This window comes from Myxine glutinosa, chromosome 4, assembly GCF_964187855.1.
Source record: "Myxine glutinosa chromosome 4, kmMyxGlut1.1, whole genome shotgun sequence".
Classification (NCBI taxonomy): Eukaryota; Metazoa; Chordata; class Myxini; order Myxiniformes; family Myxinidae; genus Myxine; species Myxine glutinosa.
Window position 1 is genome coordinate 165,788,499 of NC_136264.1, and position 19,666 is coordinate 165,808,164.

At 46.3% G+C, this 19,666-nt stretch overlaps 1 protein-coding gene across 13 annotated transcripts in view; it reads left to right on the top strand.

The window, feature by feature from the left end:
* The window catches only part of LOC137417557 (phosphatidylinositol-3,5-bisphosphate 3-phosphatase MTMR2), a 183,772-nt gene that overhangs the window by 134,080 nt on the left and 30,026 nt on the right, over positions 1–19,666 (top strand). For all 13 annotated transcript variants that reach the window (XM_078776717.1, XM_078776718.1, XM_068103480.2 and 10 more), the window contains 4 exons: positions 1,776–1,961; positions 5,442–5,648; positions 9,482–9,574; positions 11,732–11,845. In XM_078776717.1, the coding sequence (XP_078632843.1) occupies positions 1,776–1,961; positions 5,442–5,648; positions 9,482–9,574; positions 11,732–11,845 (600 nt within the window). The remainder of the gene's footprint in view (positions 1–1,775; positions 1,962–5,441; positions 5,649–9,481; positions 9,575–11,731; positions 11,846–19,666) is intronic.

Here is a 19,666-nt window from a genome sequence, read left to right on the forward strand (position 1 = left end):
CCACCCTTCTCTTCGCTCCCCCTCCCTTCCGGAGTTTATGGCGTAGCGGTGTGTGGTGATGATTCACTCTCCCCCCCCCCCCCCTTACCCCACCCCGCTTACTTACTCCACACTCCTTTCCTTCTCTCTCTCCCCCCTGCTCCCCCCTCCTCGCCCTCCTCCTCATTCCCCCTTCCCTACCCCCTCTCCTCCCCTTCCCCCATCCTCCCCTCTCCTCCCCCTTTCCCTTCCCCCTTTCCCCCATTTTCCCTTCCCACTTCCCCTCCTCCTTTCCCCTCCCCCTTCCCCTCCTCCTTCTCTCACCCTCTCATTCCCCTTCCCCTTTCCTCCTCTCTCCTTCCCTCCCCTTCTCCTTCCCTCCCCCTCTCCTTCCCTCCCCCTCTCCTTCCCTCCCCCTCTCCTTCCCTCCCCCTCTCCTTCCCTCCTCCTCTCCTTCCCTCCCCCTCTCCTTTCCTCCCCCTCTCCTTCCCTCCCTCTCTCCTCCCCCTCCCCCTTTCCTCCCCCATCCCCTTCTCCCCCACTCCTCCCCCTTTCCCTTCCCCCTTCCCCTCCCCCTTCTCCTCCCCTCCTTCTCTACCCCCTCCCCTTCCCTCCCTCCCCCTTTCTTCCCCCATCCCCTTCCCTCTCTCTCCCCCACTCCCCTCCCTTCCCCTTCACTTCCCCTTCCATCCTCTCCTCGCCCCCTTGCCCCCCCCTCCTCTCCTCCCCTCCTCTCTTCATATTCCCATCAGGAAGCGACTCATTGTTACCCGGCAACGCCAGATACTTTTGCTTGTTTTATATAAACCCAAACCGGCATTGCCTCAACTCACCATTTTAAATAAACACTCCTGCCCCCCATATTGCCGGTTTTCTTCTCCTGCCCCTTATGTTTTTTCCCTGCCCCACACCGCTCCAGCAGTTCTCCTGCCCCACCACCTGCCCATCTGCTCCCTTCTCAATCCCACACCCCTTAACTCTCCTCCCCCCCCCCCGCCCTGCTGACGGTTATACTGTCTCCCTCCCCCCCCCCCTTCCCACTCCCTCTCCACCAGAGCAGTGCCGAGTACCCCTGATAACATATAATGAGACAGGATAAGAAGAGCTAACGTATGATGCGTAGCGAGAGATAGGGTTTTGCAATCGTGTGTTTGGGTTATTATTTTAATAACTTAAATGGCTTAAATGGTTAAAATGGTTAAATGGTTAAAATGGCCTCTAAAGGTGGTTATTATTTTATATTTATAATCGTGTGTTTGGGCATGTCTCTTGAGGCCATACATTTTTTACCATTTGAGCTTTCGTTATCAAATATTCAACAAATCTTTATTATGAGAATATGGGACAAATAATTAAACATTGGGTCAAAATGTGAAAGGGCACCTTATTAGCCCCAACCTAGCATGTCAAGCGTGAGATGGCCTTGTTTTTTTTATTGCTTCAATGTTTCTTTATTTATTTACCATTGAGCTTTGGAGTGTCTATCCATAACATCTTTTCCAATTGAGCTTTTGTCATAAAATCTTCAACAAACTTTTATCATGAAAATATGGAGAACACAAATTAACAAAATGTGCAGATTTTTTTTTTACTGTCGTTTTCTTCAAGTTTACTTTGAGTACTAAACGGATGCGGTGGACAGGTTTTGTATTTTGAGATGCTTTTTAGTTAATGTTGTTTTCAAAAATAAAAATCATTCAACAAAACTGTTTCAAACAGCCTATAAGGATAACAGAAATTCTTTCAGAAATTGACTTGTATTTGTTTCCTTATTGACCATCCCTTATTTTTGGCAGGCAAAGGGAGGTGGCTATGAGACCGATGAAGGATACCCATTTGTTGAATTTCATTTCCTTGACATTCAAAACATTCATGTAATGCGTGAGAGCCTGCGCAAGCTGAAAGAACTTGTGTATCCTGCAATGCCCGATTCACGTTGGCTTTCAGGTCTTGAAGCCACACATTGGTTGGAACATATCAAGGTAGGCATGGGCATGAAATTACACTTGCAGTTTGAATTCAAACTTTGTAAAAGGTGAATTGGTGGAAATGATGCAGAAGTATGAGAACCAGTTGATGTGTCCGCAGGAACGTCGTCATCTTTGAAAAAGTAAAATGCTAGGATCTTCATGATGAATATATTTTTGTTGCTGCTTCAGCAACAAAATATACTGCCGAGCCTACAGTAGGAGGAATTGGAATTTTTCTCAGCCTGTACACAGTGAAATGTCTTCAATCTGTGGATACTAATTGACAGTAGAATGCCTGTTGCAGAATTCTCCGGTAACCCACTAGTTAATATAACGTGCTACAGACCAAACAACTGCAGGCCAGATGCAGAAATGCTCAAGTTCTATGAAAAATGATATAGGACGATAAATCCATCCCATCTCGTAACTTCCTGATTATTTGAGGTTTAACATTAATGCAAGGCTGAGAAAAGAAATTGTTTAGTACTCGTATGATAAAATGCAAATGCAATGGAGAATTGCTTCTTGATTTCATCATACTGAATGAATGAATGAATGAATGATCGTTTTAAGGCCATTTTCCCCGCTAGAGCGGGGGTTAGCCTTGCGGGCCCCATGACGATCATCGTTCCCTGTTTGAGGCAATGTTTTTTATGGCTGGATGCCCTTCCTGACACCAACCCTTGGTCACGCTCTTACGATGCGCAGGGATACGGTGTACCTATTCTAAACCGGGGTACACACCGGGATCATTCATCCCAGCAAGCTGGTACTGAATTTGCCGACCTCGGAAGGATGACAGGCTGAGTCAACCCCCCTGGTGTTAATTTAGCGATTAACCGGGATTCGAACCCAGGATCCTAGGATCCCAAGCCGGCGCCCTAACCGCTAAGCCAACACCAGGCTTGATTTGATTCATCATACTAAAATATGCAATTTGCTCTGTCTGTCTGTCTGCTATTTATTATGTACTGTCGTTGCCAAAAATATTGGCAACCTTGCACTTTTTTCAAATAATACACCATTTCTTCCAGAAAATGGTTAAAAATTAAAAAATATTTTGGTATCCACATATTTTTCTTTGGTTTGCAGCAGAACAAAACACAAAAAGCTGAAAATTTTCGAAATCTTAGCTTATTCCACACGGAAATCCTAAAATGGCCCAGACAATGTTATTGGCACCTTTTAGAAGTTGTTACAAATAATTACATTTCAAGCAGGTGATTCTCCTTTACTTCAGAATTGAACTCACCTGCGGAGAGTTGTAGGTGCCTGCAATGTAAAAAATCACTCATTCAACCAGTTTGAAGAGAGAAAAGGACTCATTCTGCTGATTTGTGTCACTGTGTGTATCACAATGAGCATGGAGAAAAAGAAAACCAGAGAATTGTCTGAGGAGGTCAGACAAGATTGTGGCCAAGCATGGACAATCTCAAAGCTACAAGTCCATCTCCAGAGACCTTGATGTTCCTGTGTCCACCATACGCAATGTTATCAGGAAGTTTAAGGCCCATAGCACTGTAGCCAACTTCTCTGGACGTGGCCGCAAGAGAAAACCTATCGAAAATTGCGGCGAAGGATTGTTCGAATGGTGGAGAAAGCACCTCAATAAACTGCGAGGGTAGAAAAGATCAAGGTTTTGGATGGGGGAAGATAAGAGATGGTGATGAACAGCTGTTTTAAAGACCTGGAGGGAGGTGTGGGATTGAAGAGAGTGTGGGAGTTTGTTCCAGAGGCGGGAAAAGAGGAATAAAAGAGTGAAGGTGAGCGGAGAGTCTTGATTTTAGCAGTTTCACCAGAAGAGGTTTGCTGGCAGTTCTTGTGCGTCCTGCAGGAATATTTGGGGGACACAGCACAGACAGAGCTGGAGGCGCTAGGCCAGAGAGAAGTCTGTAGAAGATAGAAAGACCACCAACCTGTCTGCGGTGAGAGAGTGAAAGGCCCTCAGCATCAGCTTCATCGCGGGAGATACCAATGATACTGAAAGCTTTGGTTTCAACAGCGTGAAGACGAGCAAGGTGTGAGGCAGGAGCACCAGCCCAGAGGGGAGAACAGTATTCTATTGAGCTGCAGATGAAAGCCTTGTATGTGGTGAGGAGCTCAGGTGTGCCAAGGAAGGACTTCGCACGACGGAGGATGCCCAGTCGGCGACTGGCTTTGGAGGTCAGCTTGGAAATGTGGTTTTCCCAGGAAAGATCATGGCTGATCCTGAGACCCAAAAGCTTGAGTGACAGAACTTCTTCAAGAGGATTGTTGAGAACGTAGATTGGAGGGTTTTCAAGATGGTATTTTCGGAGAGACATCGTGAGAGTGTGAGATTTGTCAAGATTGAAAGACATGTTCCACTTGTTTGACCAGTTTGTGATTTTGTCCAGGTCTGCAGAGAGTGAAGAGGCTGCTGCCTGCCGATCTGAATGTTGAGATGTGGAGCGGCAGAGAGTGGAGTCATCAGCAAAGAGATAGAGAGTATTTTCCAGAGTCGGAAAGATTATTGATGAATACCAAATAAAGCACAGGGCCCAGAACACTGCCTTGAGGAACTCCAGCCTGAGCAGAAAGGGGAGATGAGAGAATTCCATTCAGGGCCACATGTTGACTGCGACCGGAAAGGAAGTGCGCAAGCCATGCGTGGAGATTTCCATGGATACCAGAGTAGGAGAGTTTGGTGAGCAGAGCCAGACCGTGCCAGACCGTATCGAAGGCACGAGATATGTCAAGGGAGATGTCTCTGATATCCTGTTTGGTGTTGAGGACCTCCATCCATTGTTGAGACAGCAGAGGCAGCATGTCCAGAGTAGAATGACCTGGTCTGAATCCAAATTGATGATCAGAGATCAAGCCATTTGAGAAGAGGAAGTATTTGATATCTGAAGCAATGATGGATTCCATGACTTTGCTGATAATTGGGAGCAGGTTGATTGGTTTGTTGTTGCAAGGATCTGTTTTTGCACCTTTTTTATGCAAAGCGGTCACGTTGGCTGATTTCCCCAAAAAATATTAAATTTAAATTATTTATTTATTTAATATTGCTATTTTAATCTATTTTTTGCCTCCCACTCTTCCTTCTTCCGCCTCCCCACCCCTCACCCCCACGTGGGTTTCGTCATCCTTCCGCCGCCTCTCTTTCATCGTCCTCCTGCTGCCTCCCCTCCCGTTTGTCGCCTTTCCGCTGCTTCTCTTTCGTCGTCCTGCTGGCTCTTTTTTTTTTCGTCCTCCTGCCACCCTTCTTTCTTTTGCTTTCCCAGCCCCTCCCCTTATCTGTCCTCCCTCCCCTTTTATCTTTGCTCTGCCCTCTCTTCTTTTCTCATCTTATTTATCATAAAAGCTCATATCTTCACAGCATATATGAAAGGATTATATTCTCAGTAAATTTGTTGTTGTCATTGAAAGACAGAGTGTGATTTAGGTGTGTTTTTATTTGAAAGATGAAATTGCTTGAAAAAAAAAAATTGTACTGTTGAAAAATGTCACGACTTGTGCTGGTCTGTGCAGACGGTTTTGTTTGGTGCAGTGCGGATAGCTGAGAAAATTCATGTCGAGAGAACATCTGTGCTGGTGCACTGTTCAGATGGCTGGGACAGGACGGCGCAGCTCACCTCTCTCGCAATGCTCCTCTTAGACCCTGTGTATCGTACTCTCCAAGGATTCCAGTGCCTCATTGAACGTGAATGGGTCAGCGCGGGTCACAAATTTCAACAGGTCTGACTATGTCCATGCATATGGCCATATTTTCTTATTTACTCTTGTAGTGACTTTTACAGGGAAGGTCAGTATATTCCCCTATCTGATTTTCTCTTTTTTATGCCTTCACAGCCGAAGGCTCAAAAAGTTGTGGATGGATTGTGGCAAAACTAGGTGGATGAGTTGGTTAAGCAACAGGTACAAGCTCATTAGATTTTGGTTTAGGTCCGCATCCAGATCCGGCCTATCAGTGGGATACAAACCATAAACTGTTCAGCCTGGTGGAGGTATGCGCTCTACTGAGTGCTCTTCTTGTTGTCCCCCATCGCACCGCGGAGCGAAAGGGGGACTATGGTTTTCCCCTCCGTCCGTGTGTCCGTCCGTCCGTCCGTACGTGCGTGCGTGTGTACATACGTGCGTGCGTGTGTACGTGTGTGCGTGCGTGCGTAAGCGAAGGACCGCATTCGAATTTGGTGTGTGGGTGCAACCCACGTCAAACTCCAAGATGGCCGCCGCCATGTATGTCTGATGCCATGAATGTCTGAATCTTGTGAGCGGAATATCTTGAAAAATAAGCGAAGTACCAACTTCTAATCTGGTGTGTGGGTGTATCTAGGCGTAAGGAAGAACCCTATTGAAAATTGGGTCGCCATGTCAAAATCCAAGATGACCGCCGCCATGTATGTCTGAACCTTGTGAGCGGAATATCTTGAAAAATAAGCGAAGTACCAACTTCTAATCTGGTGTGTGGGTGCAACCCACGTCAAAATCCAAGATGGCCGCCACCATGTATGTCTGATGCCATGTATGTCTGAACCTTGTGAGCGGAATATCTTGAAAAATAAGCGAAGTACCAACTTCTAATCTGGTGTGTGGGTGTATCTAGGCATAAGGAAGCACGCTATTGAAAATTGGGTCGCCACGTTAAAATCTAAGATGGCCGCCACCATAAATATGTCTGAACCTTGTGAGCGAAATATCTTGAAAAATAAGCGAAGTACCAACTTCTAATCTGGTGTGTGGGTGTATCTACGCATAAGGAAGAACGCTATTGAAAATTGGGTCGCCACGTCAAAATCCAAGATGGCCGCCGCCATGTATGTCTGAACCTTGTGAGCGGAATATCTTGAAAAATAAGCGGAGTACCAACTTCTAATCTGGTGTGTGGGTGTATCTAGGCATAGAGATGAACCCTATTGAAAATTGGGTCGCCACGTCAAAATCCAAGATGGCCGCCACCATATATACGTATGTCTGAACCTTGTGAGCGAAATATCTTGAAAAATAAACGAACTACTAACTTCTAATCTGGTGTGTGGGTGTATCTACGCATAAGGAAGAACGCTATTGAAAATTGGATCGCCACGTCAACATCCAAGATGGCCGCCGCCATGTATGTCTGAACCTTGTGAGCGAAATATCATATTATAGCATGTTTTCTGCGTCTTCCACTTTGCCAACTCACATCACTTCCCCGACAGGGGACCTAGGCGTAACGCTTGTTTAATTTATTTTGCCTTCCTAAATCTGGAGATTTCCCCACGGAGAACCCAGGCACGACCCCATGAGCCTCCACGGCAACCCCGCTGGTTAATTTTTTTCATTGCACTCGATGAAGTTACTTTTAGCAAATTCTGTAATCTTTTCTTCACTCAATATAATTTTCGAACAGTAGAATAAGTTAGGTTTAATGCTTTGGCAGTTTCACATTTTATTGTGTAAATACAGAGATGAGAAAATGAGAAAAGAGGAGAAACTTCCAGAAGGACAACCATCACTGCAACATTCCACCGATCTAGGCTATATGGCAGAGTGGCCAGACGGAAGCCTCTCCTCGGTGAAAGACACATGAAAGCCCTCTTGGAGTTTGCAAAAAAGCACCTAAAGGACTCTCAGACTGTGAGAAACAAGATTCTGTGGTCTAATGAAACCAAGATTGAACTGTTTGGCTTCCGTCTGGCCACTCTGCCATAAAGCCCAGATCGGTGGGGTGTTGCAGTGATGGTTGTCCCTCTGGAAGTTTCTACCATCTCCACACAGGATCTCTGGAGCTCAGACAGAGTGACCATCGGGTTATTGGTCACCTCTCTTACCAAGGCCCTTCTCCCCTGATTGCTCAGTTTTGCCGGACGGCCAGCTCTAGGAAGAGTCCTGGTTGTTCCAAACTTCTTCCATTTAAGAATTATGGAGGCCACTGTGCTCTTGGGAACCTTCAATGCAGCAGAGATTTTTTTTTGTAGCGTTCCCCAGATCTGTGCCTCGACACAATCCTGACTCTGAGCTCTGCAGGCAGTTCCTTCGACCTCATGGCTTGGTTTTTGCTCCGACATGCATTGATAGCTGTGAGACCTTATATAGACAGGTGTGTGCCTTTCCAAATCATGTCCAATCAATTGAATTTACCACAGGTGGACTCCAATCAAGGTGTAGAAACATTTCAAAGATGATCAAGAGGAATGGGAGGCACCTGAGCTAAATTTCAAATGTCATAGCAAAGGGTATGAATACTTATGTCAATGTGATATTTCAGTTTATTCTTTTTAATAAATTTGCAAAACTTTCTAAAATCCTGTTTTCTCTTTGTCATTGTGGGGTATTGAGTGTAGATTGATGAGGGAAAAATGAATTTAAACGATAGCATAAGGCTGCAACATAACAAAATGTGAAAAAAGTGAAGGGGTCTGAATACTTTCTGAATGCACTGTATATACTACAAGAGAGATCGATGTTTGTGTGTTGGTATCACCATTTTTCCTCAGATGTCCACAAGGATCTTAGTCAAACTTTCAGAGGTTCATCATTGAGTGCTGGGGAGTGTTTTAGGCCAAATAAATTGAAATTTTTGAAAAAGAAAATTCGATTTGCTTTGGATTTTTCAAATCTCTCTTATGGTGCCAAACTCAGCCTTTGTAGCTATGTGAACGGTAATATTAAATGATCTCCGAACCGATTCCTTAGTGGCTGTAGGGAAATGTTTTTGGCCCTCCACAAAAAAAATATAATTTTTTAAAATTTGATTTCTTCAAAATGCCAACAGGATTAGAAAAGGTACCCTTACAAGTTCACCATAAATTATTTTGGGGTGGCAATGATAATGAAATTGGCCTGATGGTTGTGCCAAGTCTCTTTCAGCTAATTATCATCCCTCGTTTGTACTCATTTGATGCATCTGTTGTACATTGCGTGCCTTGTAGAATGCGTGCCTTCACATTTGTTATAGTGTCAATGATGTATGTCGTATGTTTTGTATGTCGTATGAGTGATATTTTGATTAAACACACCAAATAACACCGAAATCGGTGATACACAATTGGCAAGTGTGAACTATGACTCAATTGTGTTTCTATATCTGCAGTCTCATCACGTACATGCGTGCATACATTGCATGCTCTTCACAGCAGTTAATAACAAGTGTCCTTATGATAGAAGAGGACCACTCCTTTTGCATCGTCAGATACATAGGGCTGTTGAAACAGTTTATTGGCCATTGTGCACAATCCTGGACGGGTCGCCACTCCGATGCAGGATACTCAAATGGCTCATTCTTCCCAGTAAGCTGCTACTAATTTTGCCGACCTTGGAAGGATGACAGGCTGAGTCCAACCCACCTGGTGTTAATCAATGGCATGACAGGGGCTCAAACTCAAGACCCTAATAAGATCTTAAGCCAGCTGCCTTAACCATCAAGCCAACACCAGGCTTTCTTGTTATATAAAGTACTTTCTTTTTTAGAGTGATTGTTTGTATTTTGTTTAGCTGATGCTTTGAGTGATTGCTTTTGTATTTTGTGCGGCTGGATTTTAACATCTAAAACGGAAGTCCAGTATTTGGATGCTTTCTCTGTTATGCAGAGAATTGGTCATGGTGATAAGAACTATGCTGATTCTGAGCGATCACCCATCTTCTTGCAATTCATCGACTGTGTGTGGCAAGTCACTCGGCAGGTGGGTTGGTTTACAAGGTCTTTTATTGAGGCCTGGCACTGAACTCGATCCATTTAACCCTTTGAGTACGGATGACGTCCAGTGCCGCAACCTGCGAAAAAGTTTTGTGTACGGATGACGTTACTACACGTCGTCGACTATATCTACAGTGCGTATCAAAAAAAAGGTAATCCGAATTCAAGGGGTTAATATGCAAAGGTTATTTATGTTGACAATTTACATGTGATTTACTAATTAAGAGGAGATCCTCGGCTTTCCATTGATACCTTCCATGCATCATTGCTGTCACACATGCCCGAGTACATGTTCATTGAAAATGACAAGTTCAAATCGCATTTTTACAAGTTTGGCTAATCGATGCAAGTCAGGATAATTGGTGCAAAATGAACGTCAGATGTGAACTTTTCTCAGGAATGATTGGCCTTTATGCACCAACACCTTCAACATCTCCACCTCCCCTTTCAACACAAAGCTCACAGCGGCGGAGCATGCCCTGAACTGCTCGTCTCACCATAGCCGGGTCATTGCGCAAAGCATCCACTTCATGTTGAATATGGCCCTGCAATTCGTCAAGATCACGGGGAGGAGTTACGAACACCTTGTTCTTTAAATGTCCCCAAAGGAAATAATCACATGGTGTGAGGTCAGGTGATCTTGGCGGCCATTCCACTGCATGGTTGAGGGTGATGACTTGGTCTCCAAAGAGTTCCCTCAGTCGATCTCGGACAGCGATAAGACGATGTGCTGGAGCGCCGTCTTGGGCCCACCAGAGATATCTGAAGACACCACGAACCTGTCGCTCAAAGTCTCCTCCAGCTGCGGTAAAACTTCATCATTGATCATCTGCAGATACCTGTTACCATTGACATTCCTTTGAAAGAAAAATGGTCCGATCACCTGACCACTTCCACCAAGTCCCAACCAAACAGTCCACTTTTGTCGATTCATGTTGGTGTCAAAATTAAATTCCGGGGGTTGTCCTGTCGGTGCATATTCAAGAACATTATGTGTATTGACCTTGCCGTCCATGGCGAAAGCAGCTTCGTCGCCGATAACGACATACCGCAGGAAATTAACATCTGCTTCGCAACGTGCTATCAACCATCTGGCAAGCACCAGCCTCCTGGCAAAATCCCCTAGCGTAAGTTGATGCCGGATACGAATCCGATATGGATGTTGGTGGAGGTCCAGTCTTGTGATTCGGTTGAATGTTGCCTAAGGCAATCCCGTCCCATTTCGTCTTGCGCAGGTATCCCTAGGATGCTCCAAAACTTGCTGCCTTACTGCTGCAATGTTCATTTCCGATCGCCCAGTGCGCCTCCTACCAGAATTCTCCTTGTTGCGGTTGATGCTAGTGCCATGCTCTTGGTATTTTCTAACATTCGCCCAGATGGTTTTGGCTGCTGGAGGCTCCCGTTCTGGCAAACGTTCCCTGAACGCATCACGAGTTCGCTGCAAACTTCCAGTTTGGTGAAAGGTTGTAACCACGAAGGTCCGCTGTTTAGTCATAAGTTGAACCATCTTTTCAATTACTCAGACTGTCTCTAAACCCATACACTGTAGGCCCATCTTAAATACCCATCTTAAACAAAGGATGACGCAACCGACGATTACCAGACCAGCTAAACAATTTTACATAATCACCTTGGCAGTCGACAAGTAATGCGTCCATTTAAAACTGTCTTGCACCAATTAGCCAAATTTGTAAAAATGCGATTTGAACTTGTCATTTTCAATGAACATGTACTCGGTCATGTGTGACAGCAATGACGCATGAAAGGCATCAATGGAAAGCTGAGGATCTCCTCATAATTGGTAAACCACATGTAAATTGTCAAACTAAATAACCTTTGCATATTAACCCCTTGAATTCGGATTACCTTTTTTTTGATACACACTGTATAAATAGATCGTCAGTACATGGTTGCATTCCCGTACCAAAATTCCAAATTAATCCCGTACCGGGGGTATTTTTATCAAAAAGAATCCCGCACTCAAAGGGTTAATTGATTTTCAGGGTTTGCGCTCCTGTGTTGTGGATATTGTATTTTCAACCTTTGTTGCTGATTTGTCTGTGATGCCAACATCTGTGCAAATGTACCATGAACTGACTCGCAAGTTCGTTAATTGTCAATGTTGATGAAAATGTGTTTGCAGTTCCCAACAGCATTTGAATTCAATGAGCGTTTCCTCATCGCTGTTTTGGACCACTTGTACAGTTGCCAATTTGGTACCTTCCTGGGAAACTGTGAGAGGAGCAGGACGCTGGAGGTATCACTTCCTTTATTTCAGGAAGGGAGCCACATCCTGGCTCTCCACAAGAAGGGATGTTTTTGAATTGTGCATGTATAAAATCCTTCTTGGTCGATCTTTTGGAATTAAATCATTCTTTACCCACAGTAAATCAGGTAACCCATCAGGAGAAGTGGTGGAAGTATTGGTCAGAAGAAGAGTGGACATATGTTGTGTGCAAGAGACGAGATGGAAGGGAAGTGGTGTGAGAATGGTGAAGGGTAGGCAGGGACAGAAATACAAGTTTGTGTGGCAAGGGTGACCGGAGGGCGTGAATGGTGTTGGTGTCCTGTTTTCTGAGGAGTTTGTAGACAGTGTGGTGAGTGTGACTAGAGAGTGGTAGGTTGATGATGGTGAAAATGATGATTGGAAAGCTCTTGGTGAACGTCATCTCGGGATGTGCTCCGCAGGTTGGTCGGAGCGATGAAGAGAAGGACAAGTTCTGGTGTGCAATAGAGAAGCTGATGGAAAACGTGAAAGATGAGGAAGTTGTTGTGGTAGGAGTAGACCTAAATGGGCATGTGGGAAGGAGTATGGACGGTTTTGAGGGAGTTCATGGGGGCTCAGGATATGGTGTGAGAAATGGAGAAGGTGAAAGGATTTTGGAGTTTGCTGATGGAGCTGATTTGTTGATTTGTAATGCTCATTTCCAGAGGGAGGATGGTGGGCTTGTTGCATGCACGTCGGGTAGGTCGACGACGGCCATTGACTGCTTGGTGGTGCGTGCGCGATATGGGGGGCACCTCCGGGACACAGGGGTGGTCCCGGGGGGGGGGGGGGGGAGGCTGTTTCGCGGCACCACTTGGTTGTCTGCGTCATGGGGGTGAGGGGTGCGAGGAGAGCTCGGCTGGTGAAGTACCAATCGAGAGTGAGGGTGTGGATGTTGAAGTGGATGAGAGTGAGGGAGGCATTAAAAGAGAGGCTGAGTAGGGTAGAGGATGATGTGGTTGAGCTTGAAAGTGGTTGGATGTCAATGAAAGATGGTCTGTTGGGAGCCGTTGGTGGGGTGTGTGGATGGACAGGAGGACCACCGAGGCACTCGGGGGCATGGTGGTGGGATGATGGAGTTGGAGGGAGGATTGACGAGAGGAGGAGGGGGTTCAGGGAGTGGTAGAGGGCGAGGGTACGGGAGCAGAGGGGGCGGAGCATGGAAGTTATGGGGCAGCCAAAAAGGCTGCAAAGAGAGAGGTAGCAAAGGCGCAGGAGGCATGTAGGAAAATGTTCCGAGAACGCTTGGATTTGGAAGAGGGTCAGAGAGCGGTATTCAGGATTGCAAAGCAGATAGCGAAAGAGAGGTGTGATGTGATGGGGGTGAGTTGCTTGAAGGTTGAAGTGGGACAAATCGTTGTGGACCCAGATGGAATTAAAGGAAGATGGAAAAGATATATTGAAATGCTGTTGAATAGAGAGAATGAATGGGATGGCAACATAGAGAGTAACCCAGTTTTAGGACTGGCAGAGAAGATAACTGAGAAGGAAGTTGAGGAAGCGATAAAAGCAATAAAAACCACCTTTAGAGGCCATTTTTCCCCGCAAGCGGGGGTTGGCCTTTTTCGGGAACCGTGGTTGTTGTTGTTTTTCGGTCCCCTTTTTGAAGCAATGTTTTATGGCCGGATGCCCTTCCTGACGCCAACCCTTTTTGCCGCCTTTAACGACAAGCAGGGAATTACCAGTGAACTGGTACTCAATTTGCCGACCTCGGAAGGATGACAGGCTGAGTCAACCCCCCTGGCGTTAATTCAGCGATTGACCGGGATTCGAACCCAGGATCCTAGGATCCTAAGCCGGCACCCTAGCCGCTAGCCCAACACCAGGGATTCTGCGGGCACGTCGAATGGTGCCAACGGGGCCTGGGTGTGCCAGTGGAACTTCGCGCGCTGGCAGGCGACACAGGCATTGGCCCAGTCATGGACGTCCTTACGGAGTCCGTGCCAGACGAACTTTGCTGCCACGAGCTTCTGTGATGCTTTCCGGCCCGGGTGGGAAAGGCCGTGGAGGGCGTCAAAAATGTGCCGCTGCCATCCGGTTGGCACGATGGGGCGAGGTTGGCCCAGGGAAAAGTCGCACAGGAGAACCGTGCCTGTGTCCTCGAAGGGGACGTCGGCCAACCGCAGGCCTGTGTCCGCTGTCCAGAGGGCTTGCACCGTGGGGTCGGCGGTCTGGTTGGCCGCCATGCGGGCCAAGTCCACACCCAGGTGGACGGCGTTCGCTCCGTACCGGGAGAGGCAATCGGCCACAGCGTTGTCCTTGCCCGCAAAGTGCCAGATGTCCGTCGTAAATTCGGACACGGCAGAGAGGTGGTGCTGCTGGCGGGCCGACCACGGCTCCGTAACCTTGGCCATGGCGAAGACCAGGAGTTTGTGGTCCACAAACGCCGTGAACGGGCGGCCCTCCAAAAGATGGTGGAAGTGGCGAACGGCCAGGTAAAGGCCGAGGAGTTCGCGGTCGAAAGCGCTATACTTGCGGAAGCGATAAAAGCAATGAAGAGTAGAAAAGCGGGAGGGCCGATGGGAGTTGTGGGAGATATGTTGAAGGCAGCAGGAAGTTGGGGTGTGAAGAGAATGACAGAGATCTGTAATCTGGTGGTGAAAGAAGGCCGCATTCCAGTGGAATTGGGAACTGAGTACCCTCGTCCCTCTATACAAGGGGAAAGGTGACCCTCTGGAGTGTGGCTCGTCCCGAGCGATAAAGCTATTGGAGCATGGAATGAAGGTATTGGAAAGGGTGTTGGAGAGGAGGATAAGGAATAAGGTGAAGATCGACGAAATGCAGTTTGGATTTATGCCAGGAAGAGGAACGACAGACACGCTCTTTATTGTGAGGCAGTTGCAGGAGAAGTACATGGAGAAGAGGAAGAAGTTGTTTCTTGGGTTTGTTGATCTGGAGAAAGCATTCGATAGGGTTCCACACGAAGTATTGACATGGGCATTGAGGAAGTTAGGAGTGGAGGAATGGTTGATCAGAGTAGTGATGGCAATGTACAAAAGAGCGCGCACAGCTGTAAGGACAAAGGACGGGAACAGTGGTGAGTTTGAGGTGAAGGTGGGAGTGCATCAGGGGTCGGTACTAAGTCCACTACTATTTGTAACTGTGATGGAGGTGCTGGCTCAGAACGTAAAGGAGGGTTTACCGTGGGAGTTGTTGTATGCAGATGATCTGGTGTTGATTGCGTAACGTATGGATGGACTGAAGGAAAAGATGAACAAGTGGAAGGAATGTATGGAGACAAAAGGTCTGAAGGGGAATATCGGAACGACGAAGGTGATGGCAAGTGGTAAAGCATGTGGTGAGGTGGAAAGAACTGGGAAGTGGCCATGTGCTGTGTGCAGGAAGGGTGTCGAAGTGAACTCCATTCAATGTACAATGTGCGCTGAGTGGGTTCATAAAAAAATGTAGTGGTCTGAGATGGTCATTAACCAGTGTGGCAGCTACATTCAAATGTAAGGTGTGCACAGAGGGAGCTACAGATGGAGGAAATGTTGAGTTGGATCTTGGAGACGGCGTGAAGTTGGAAGGTGTGAAAACATTTTGCTACCTCGGAGACATGCTGAATGGAGAAGGTGGATCAGACTCTGCAACGGTTGCTGGAGTGAGATGTGCATGGAAGAAGTTTCGGGAACTGAGTGGCGTGCTGATGAGGAGGGGAGTGTCATTGAAGCTGAAGGGAAAGGTGTATGCTGCATGTGTGAGAAGTGTTATGATTTATGGGAGCAAGACATGGGTAATGAACGTAGAGCAGCAACGAAGGCTGGAAAGGGTGGAAATGCGAATGGTTTGGTGGATGTGTGGAGTATCGTTGAGAGAGAGGAAGACAAATGATGAATTGCGAAAGATGATGGAAATAGAGCCTGTGATGGATGCTGTGAAGAGAAACAGTTTGAGATGGTTTGGTCATGTGTTGAGGAAGGATGAAAGTGACTGGTTGAGAAGAGTGATGGAAATGAATGTAGAAGGAAGTAGAGGACGGGGAAGACCGAGAAAGACTTGGCTAAAGATGGTGGAAGAAGAAATGCGGGCAAGGGGGTTAACAAGGAGAGATGCAGAAAATAGGGCAAAATGGAGAAGATTGTCATGGGGACCGCAAGGCTAACCCCCGCTCTAGCAGGGAAAATGGCCTTAAAATGCATGTTGTTGTTGTTGTTGTTGTATTTACGCACCACTCCCCCATCCCACGGCCTCTGCACTTTTCAAACAAGAGGATGTGCATATCAATTTCTCCTCATTGTCTTGTTCTACCTCTGGGCATTTTTGTTTCGTTAAAGAAAATTGTGAGAAATCCAGGTCATAAAGTTCACAGATTGAATTAGTCCCATAGAGTCACAGCGGTCCTATTCTGAAGTCCCATTTCTGCGGAGAGAGGTACCAACAGTCCAACACCAAACCAATTGGTATGGTGACAATTGAGATCACCACATATGAGGAAAAGAGCATTGGGATGAGTGATTAAAAGTTGGTCCATGTCTGAGTGAGGAAGAAAGAGGTATGTAGAGATGTAGATGGAGTTGTGGTCTTCACTGTTTGGAGAATGGTACAACAAAGACAAGCCGAGGTGAGGGCAGAAAGGGAGTCACAGCCAAAGTCTTGAGTTTTGGAGGTGTAAGTTCAGTCCACAGACACGCCCACTCCAGGACGGTACGGTTCACCAGAGGACCTGGATTTGAATTCCTGGTCTGGTTGCGTAATTTTCCCACATATATCAATTTAATTATTTATAATCCTGTTCATTACCTCCACCCGGTGTGTATCCCGGTTTAGAATAGGTACACCGTATCCCTGCGTGTCGTAAGAGGCGACTAAAAGGGTTGGCGTCAGGAAGGGCATCCGGCCAGAAAAACATTGCCTCAAAAAGAGAACCATGACAATTCCAACTACATATGGGCAGGGTACAGCCTGAAGTACCCCGTGGGGGACCCCACTCGCTGTCGTCAAAACTCAAAGTGGGGAACCCGATCGAAGCAAGGGTGGAAATCACTCCATTTATGACGACGAAACGTCTGATGCCCAACGTGGAGATCGGTTTCTGAGGTTTGGGACATGGAATGTAGGGACAATGACAGGGAGATCAGGAGAAGTGGTGGAAGTATTGGTCAGCAGAAGAGTGGACATATGTTGTGTGCAGGAGACGAGATGGAAGGGAAGTGGTGTGAGAATGGTGAAGGGTAGGCAGGGACAGAAATACAAGTTTGTGTGGCAAGGGTGCCCAGAAGGCATGAATGGTGTTGGTGTCCTGTTTTCTGAGGAGTTTGTAGGCAGTGTGGTGAGTGTGACTAGAGTGAGTGAAAGGTTGATGATGGTGAAAATGATTATTGGAAAGCTCTCTCAGAGAACGCTACATTCAAGTGTAAGGTGTGCACAGAGGGAGCTGCAGATGGAGGAAATGTTGAGTTGGATCTTGGAGACGGCGTGAAGCTGGAAGGCGTGAAAACATTTTGTTACCTAGGAGACATGCTGAATGGAGAAGGTGGATCAGACTCGGCAATGGTTGCAAGAGTGAGATGTGCATGGAAGAAGTTTTGGGAACTGAGTGGCATGCTGACAAGGAGGGGAGTGTCGTTGAAGCTGAAGGGAAAGGTGTATGCTGCATGTGTGAGAAGTGTCATGATTTATGGGAGCGACACATGGGTAATGAACGTAGAGCAGCAACGAAGGCTGGAAAGGGTGGAAATACGAATGGTTCGGTGGATGTGTGGAGTATCGTTGAGAGAGAGAGAGGAAGACAAATGATGAATTGCGAAAGATGATGGGAATAGAGCCTGTGATGGATGCTGTGAAGAGGAACAGTTTGAGATGGTTTGGTCATGTGTTGAGGAAGGATGAAAGTGACTGGATGAGAAGAGTGATGGAAATGAATGTAGAAGGAAGTAGAGGACGGGGAAGACCGAGAAAGACTTGGCTAAAGATGGTGGAAGAAGAAATGCGGGCAAGGGGGGTAACAAGGGGAGATGCAGAAAATTGCGCAAAATGGAGAAAATTGTCATTGGGACCGCAAGGCTAACCTCCGCTCTTGCAGGGAAAATGGCCTTAAAATGCCTGTTGTTTGTTTGTTGTTTGTTCATTACCTCCGCCACCAAAGGTGGATGGAGGTTATGTTTTCACCCATCTGTCTGTCTGTTTGTGAACAAGATATCTCAAAAAGTTGTGGACCGATTCGGACGAAATTTGGCAGAGGTGGCGTTTGTGACACGGACTAAATTATTAGATTTTGGTGAAGATCTGGATTCGGATCCGGCTACTAGAATTTTTACGTGATTCTTCACCATTGGGAGATATGGTCAAAACCGATGCATAGCAGGATATCTCAAAAGGTTGTGGACGGATTTGGGTGAAAGTTGGTGGACAGGATGGGTGTGTGACAAGGCCACATCAATTCGATTTTAGTGAAGATCTGAATGTGGTTTCAGATATGAGATTTAATTTTTAAAGTGATTCTTCACCATTGAGTGATAGGGCTAATACCAACATACTACTGTGTTCAAAAAGTATCCGACCTTTATTTTTCGTGCGTAAAAAAAAAAGAAGCTAGGGAGGCGTTGATTGGTGCACGTATGTAGGCGATCCTAATGTGCACGCGTGAATTTTTTCCCACCTGCAGAAGCTGTCATTCGACGGCAGACCGCCGATGAGTGAGGACATGTAAGCGAGCGCCGTCAGATTTTCGTTTTTGACAAAATGATGGAAAAACTTGAACAACGCTACTGCATCAAATTTTGTGTTTTTTGGCCTCGGGGATGTTGGATGCTTCCATTGTGATGACTGCAACTTGGTTTCTGGGTCGTACCCATAAACCCAGGACTCATCGCCAGTGATCACTGTGTTGAGGAAGCTGGGATCGCTGTTCACAGTCTCCAGCATGTCCTGTGCGATCTCCAAACGGAGTTGCTTCTGCTCAATCGTTAGCAGCTTTGGTACGAACTTCGCTGAGATTCTCCTGAAGCCCAAATCCTCCTTCATAATGGAATGAACGGTGTTGAATCTTGCGGATCGTTTCCACTTGGGAGTCGCCAAGCTTTACACAAAATTTGATGCAGTAGCATTGTTCAAGTTTTTCCGTCATTTTGTCAAAAACGAAAATCCGACGGCGCTCGCTTACATGTCCTCACTCATCGGCGGTCTGCCGTCGAATGACAGCTTCTGCAGGTGGGAAAAAATTCAGGCGTGCGCATTAGGATCGCCTACATACGTGCACCAATCAACGCCTCCCTAGCTTCTTTTTTTTTACGCACGAAAAATAAAGGTCGGATACTTTTTGAACACACTACGTATAGCAGGATATCTCAAAAAGTTATGAACGGATTTGGACAAAACTTGGTGGACAGGTTGTGTCTGTGTGACAAGGAAGAATCGATTCAATTTTGGTGAATATCCGGATCCGGCTAGTATAATTTTTTAAGGGATCATTGTGAGATAGGGCCAAAAACTATATATAGCAGGATATCTCAAAAAGTTGTGGACGGATGATTTTGATTAAATGTGATTCTGTATTGTGAATTTCTGGTCAATTCTGGGATACAAAACGTAAACTGGTTGAGAGTTGAGTTGAGTGAAAGAATGGTTGAGTGATTATCAACAATCAACAACAACAACAACATGCATTTTAAAGGCCATTTTCCCTGCTAGAGCACGGGTTAGCCTTTTTTTTTTTTTTTTTTTTTTTGTATACAAGATCGAGGCTCGTGAAAGAGCTAACATTAATCACACAAAAAGACAAACCGACACACAAAACACAAAAAACAAGGGGAGCGGCAGACAAGATGGGGAGAGAGGGGGAAGGACACAAAAGAGAGGGGGAAGAGGGGGAAG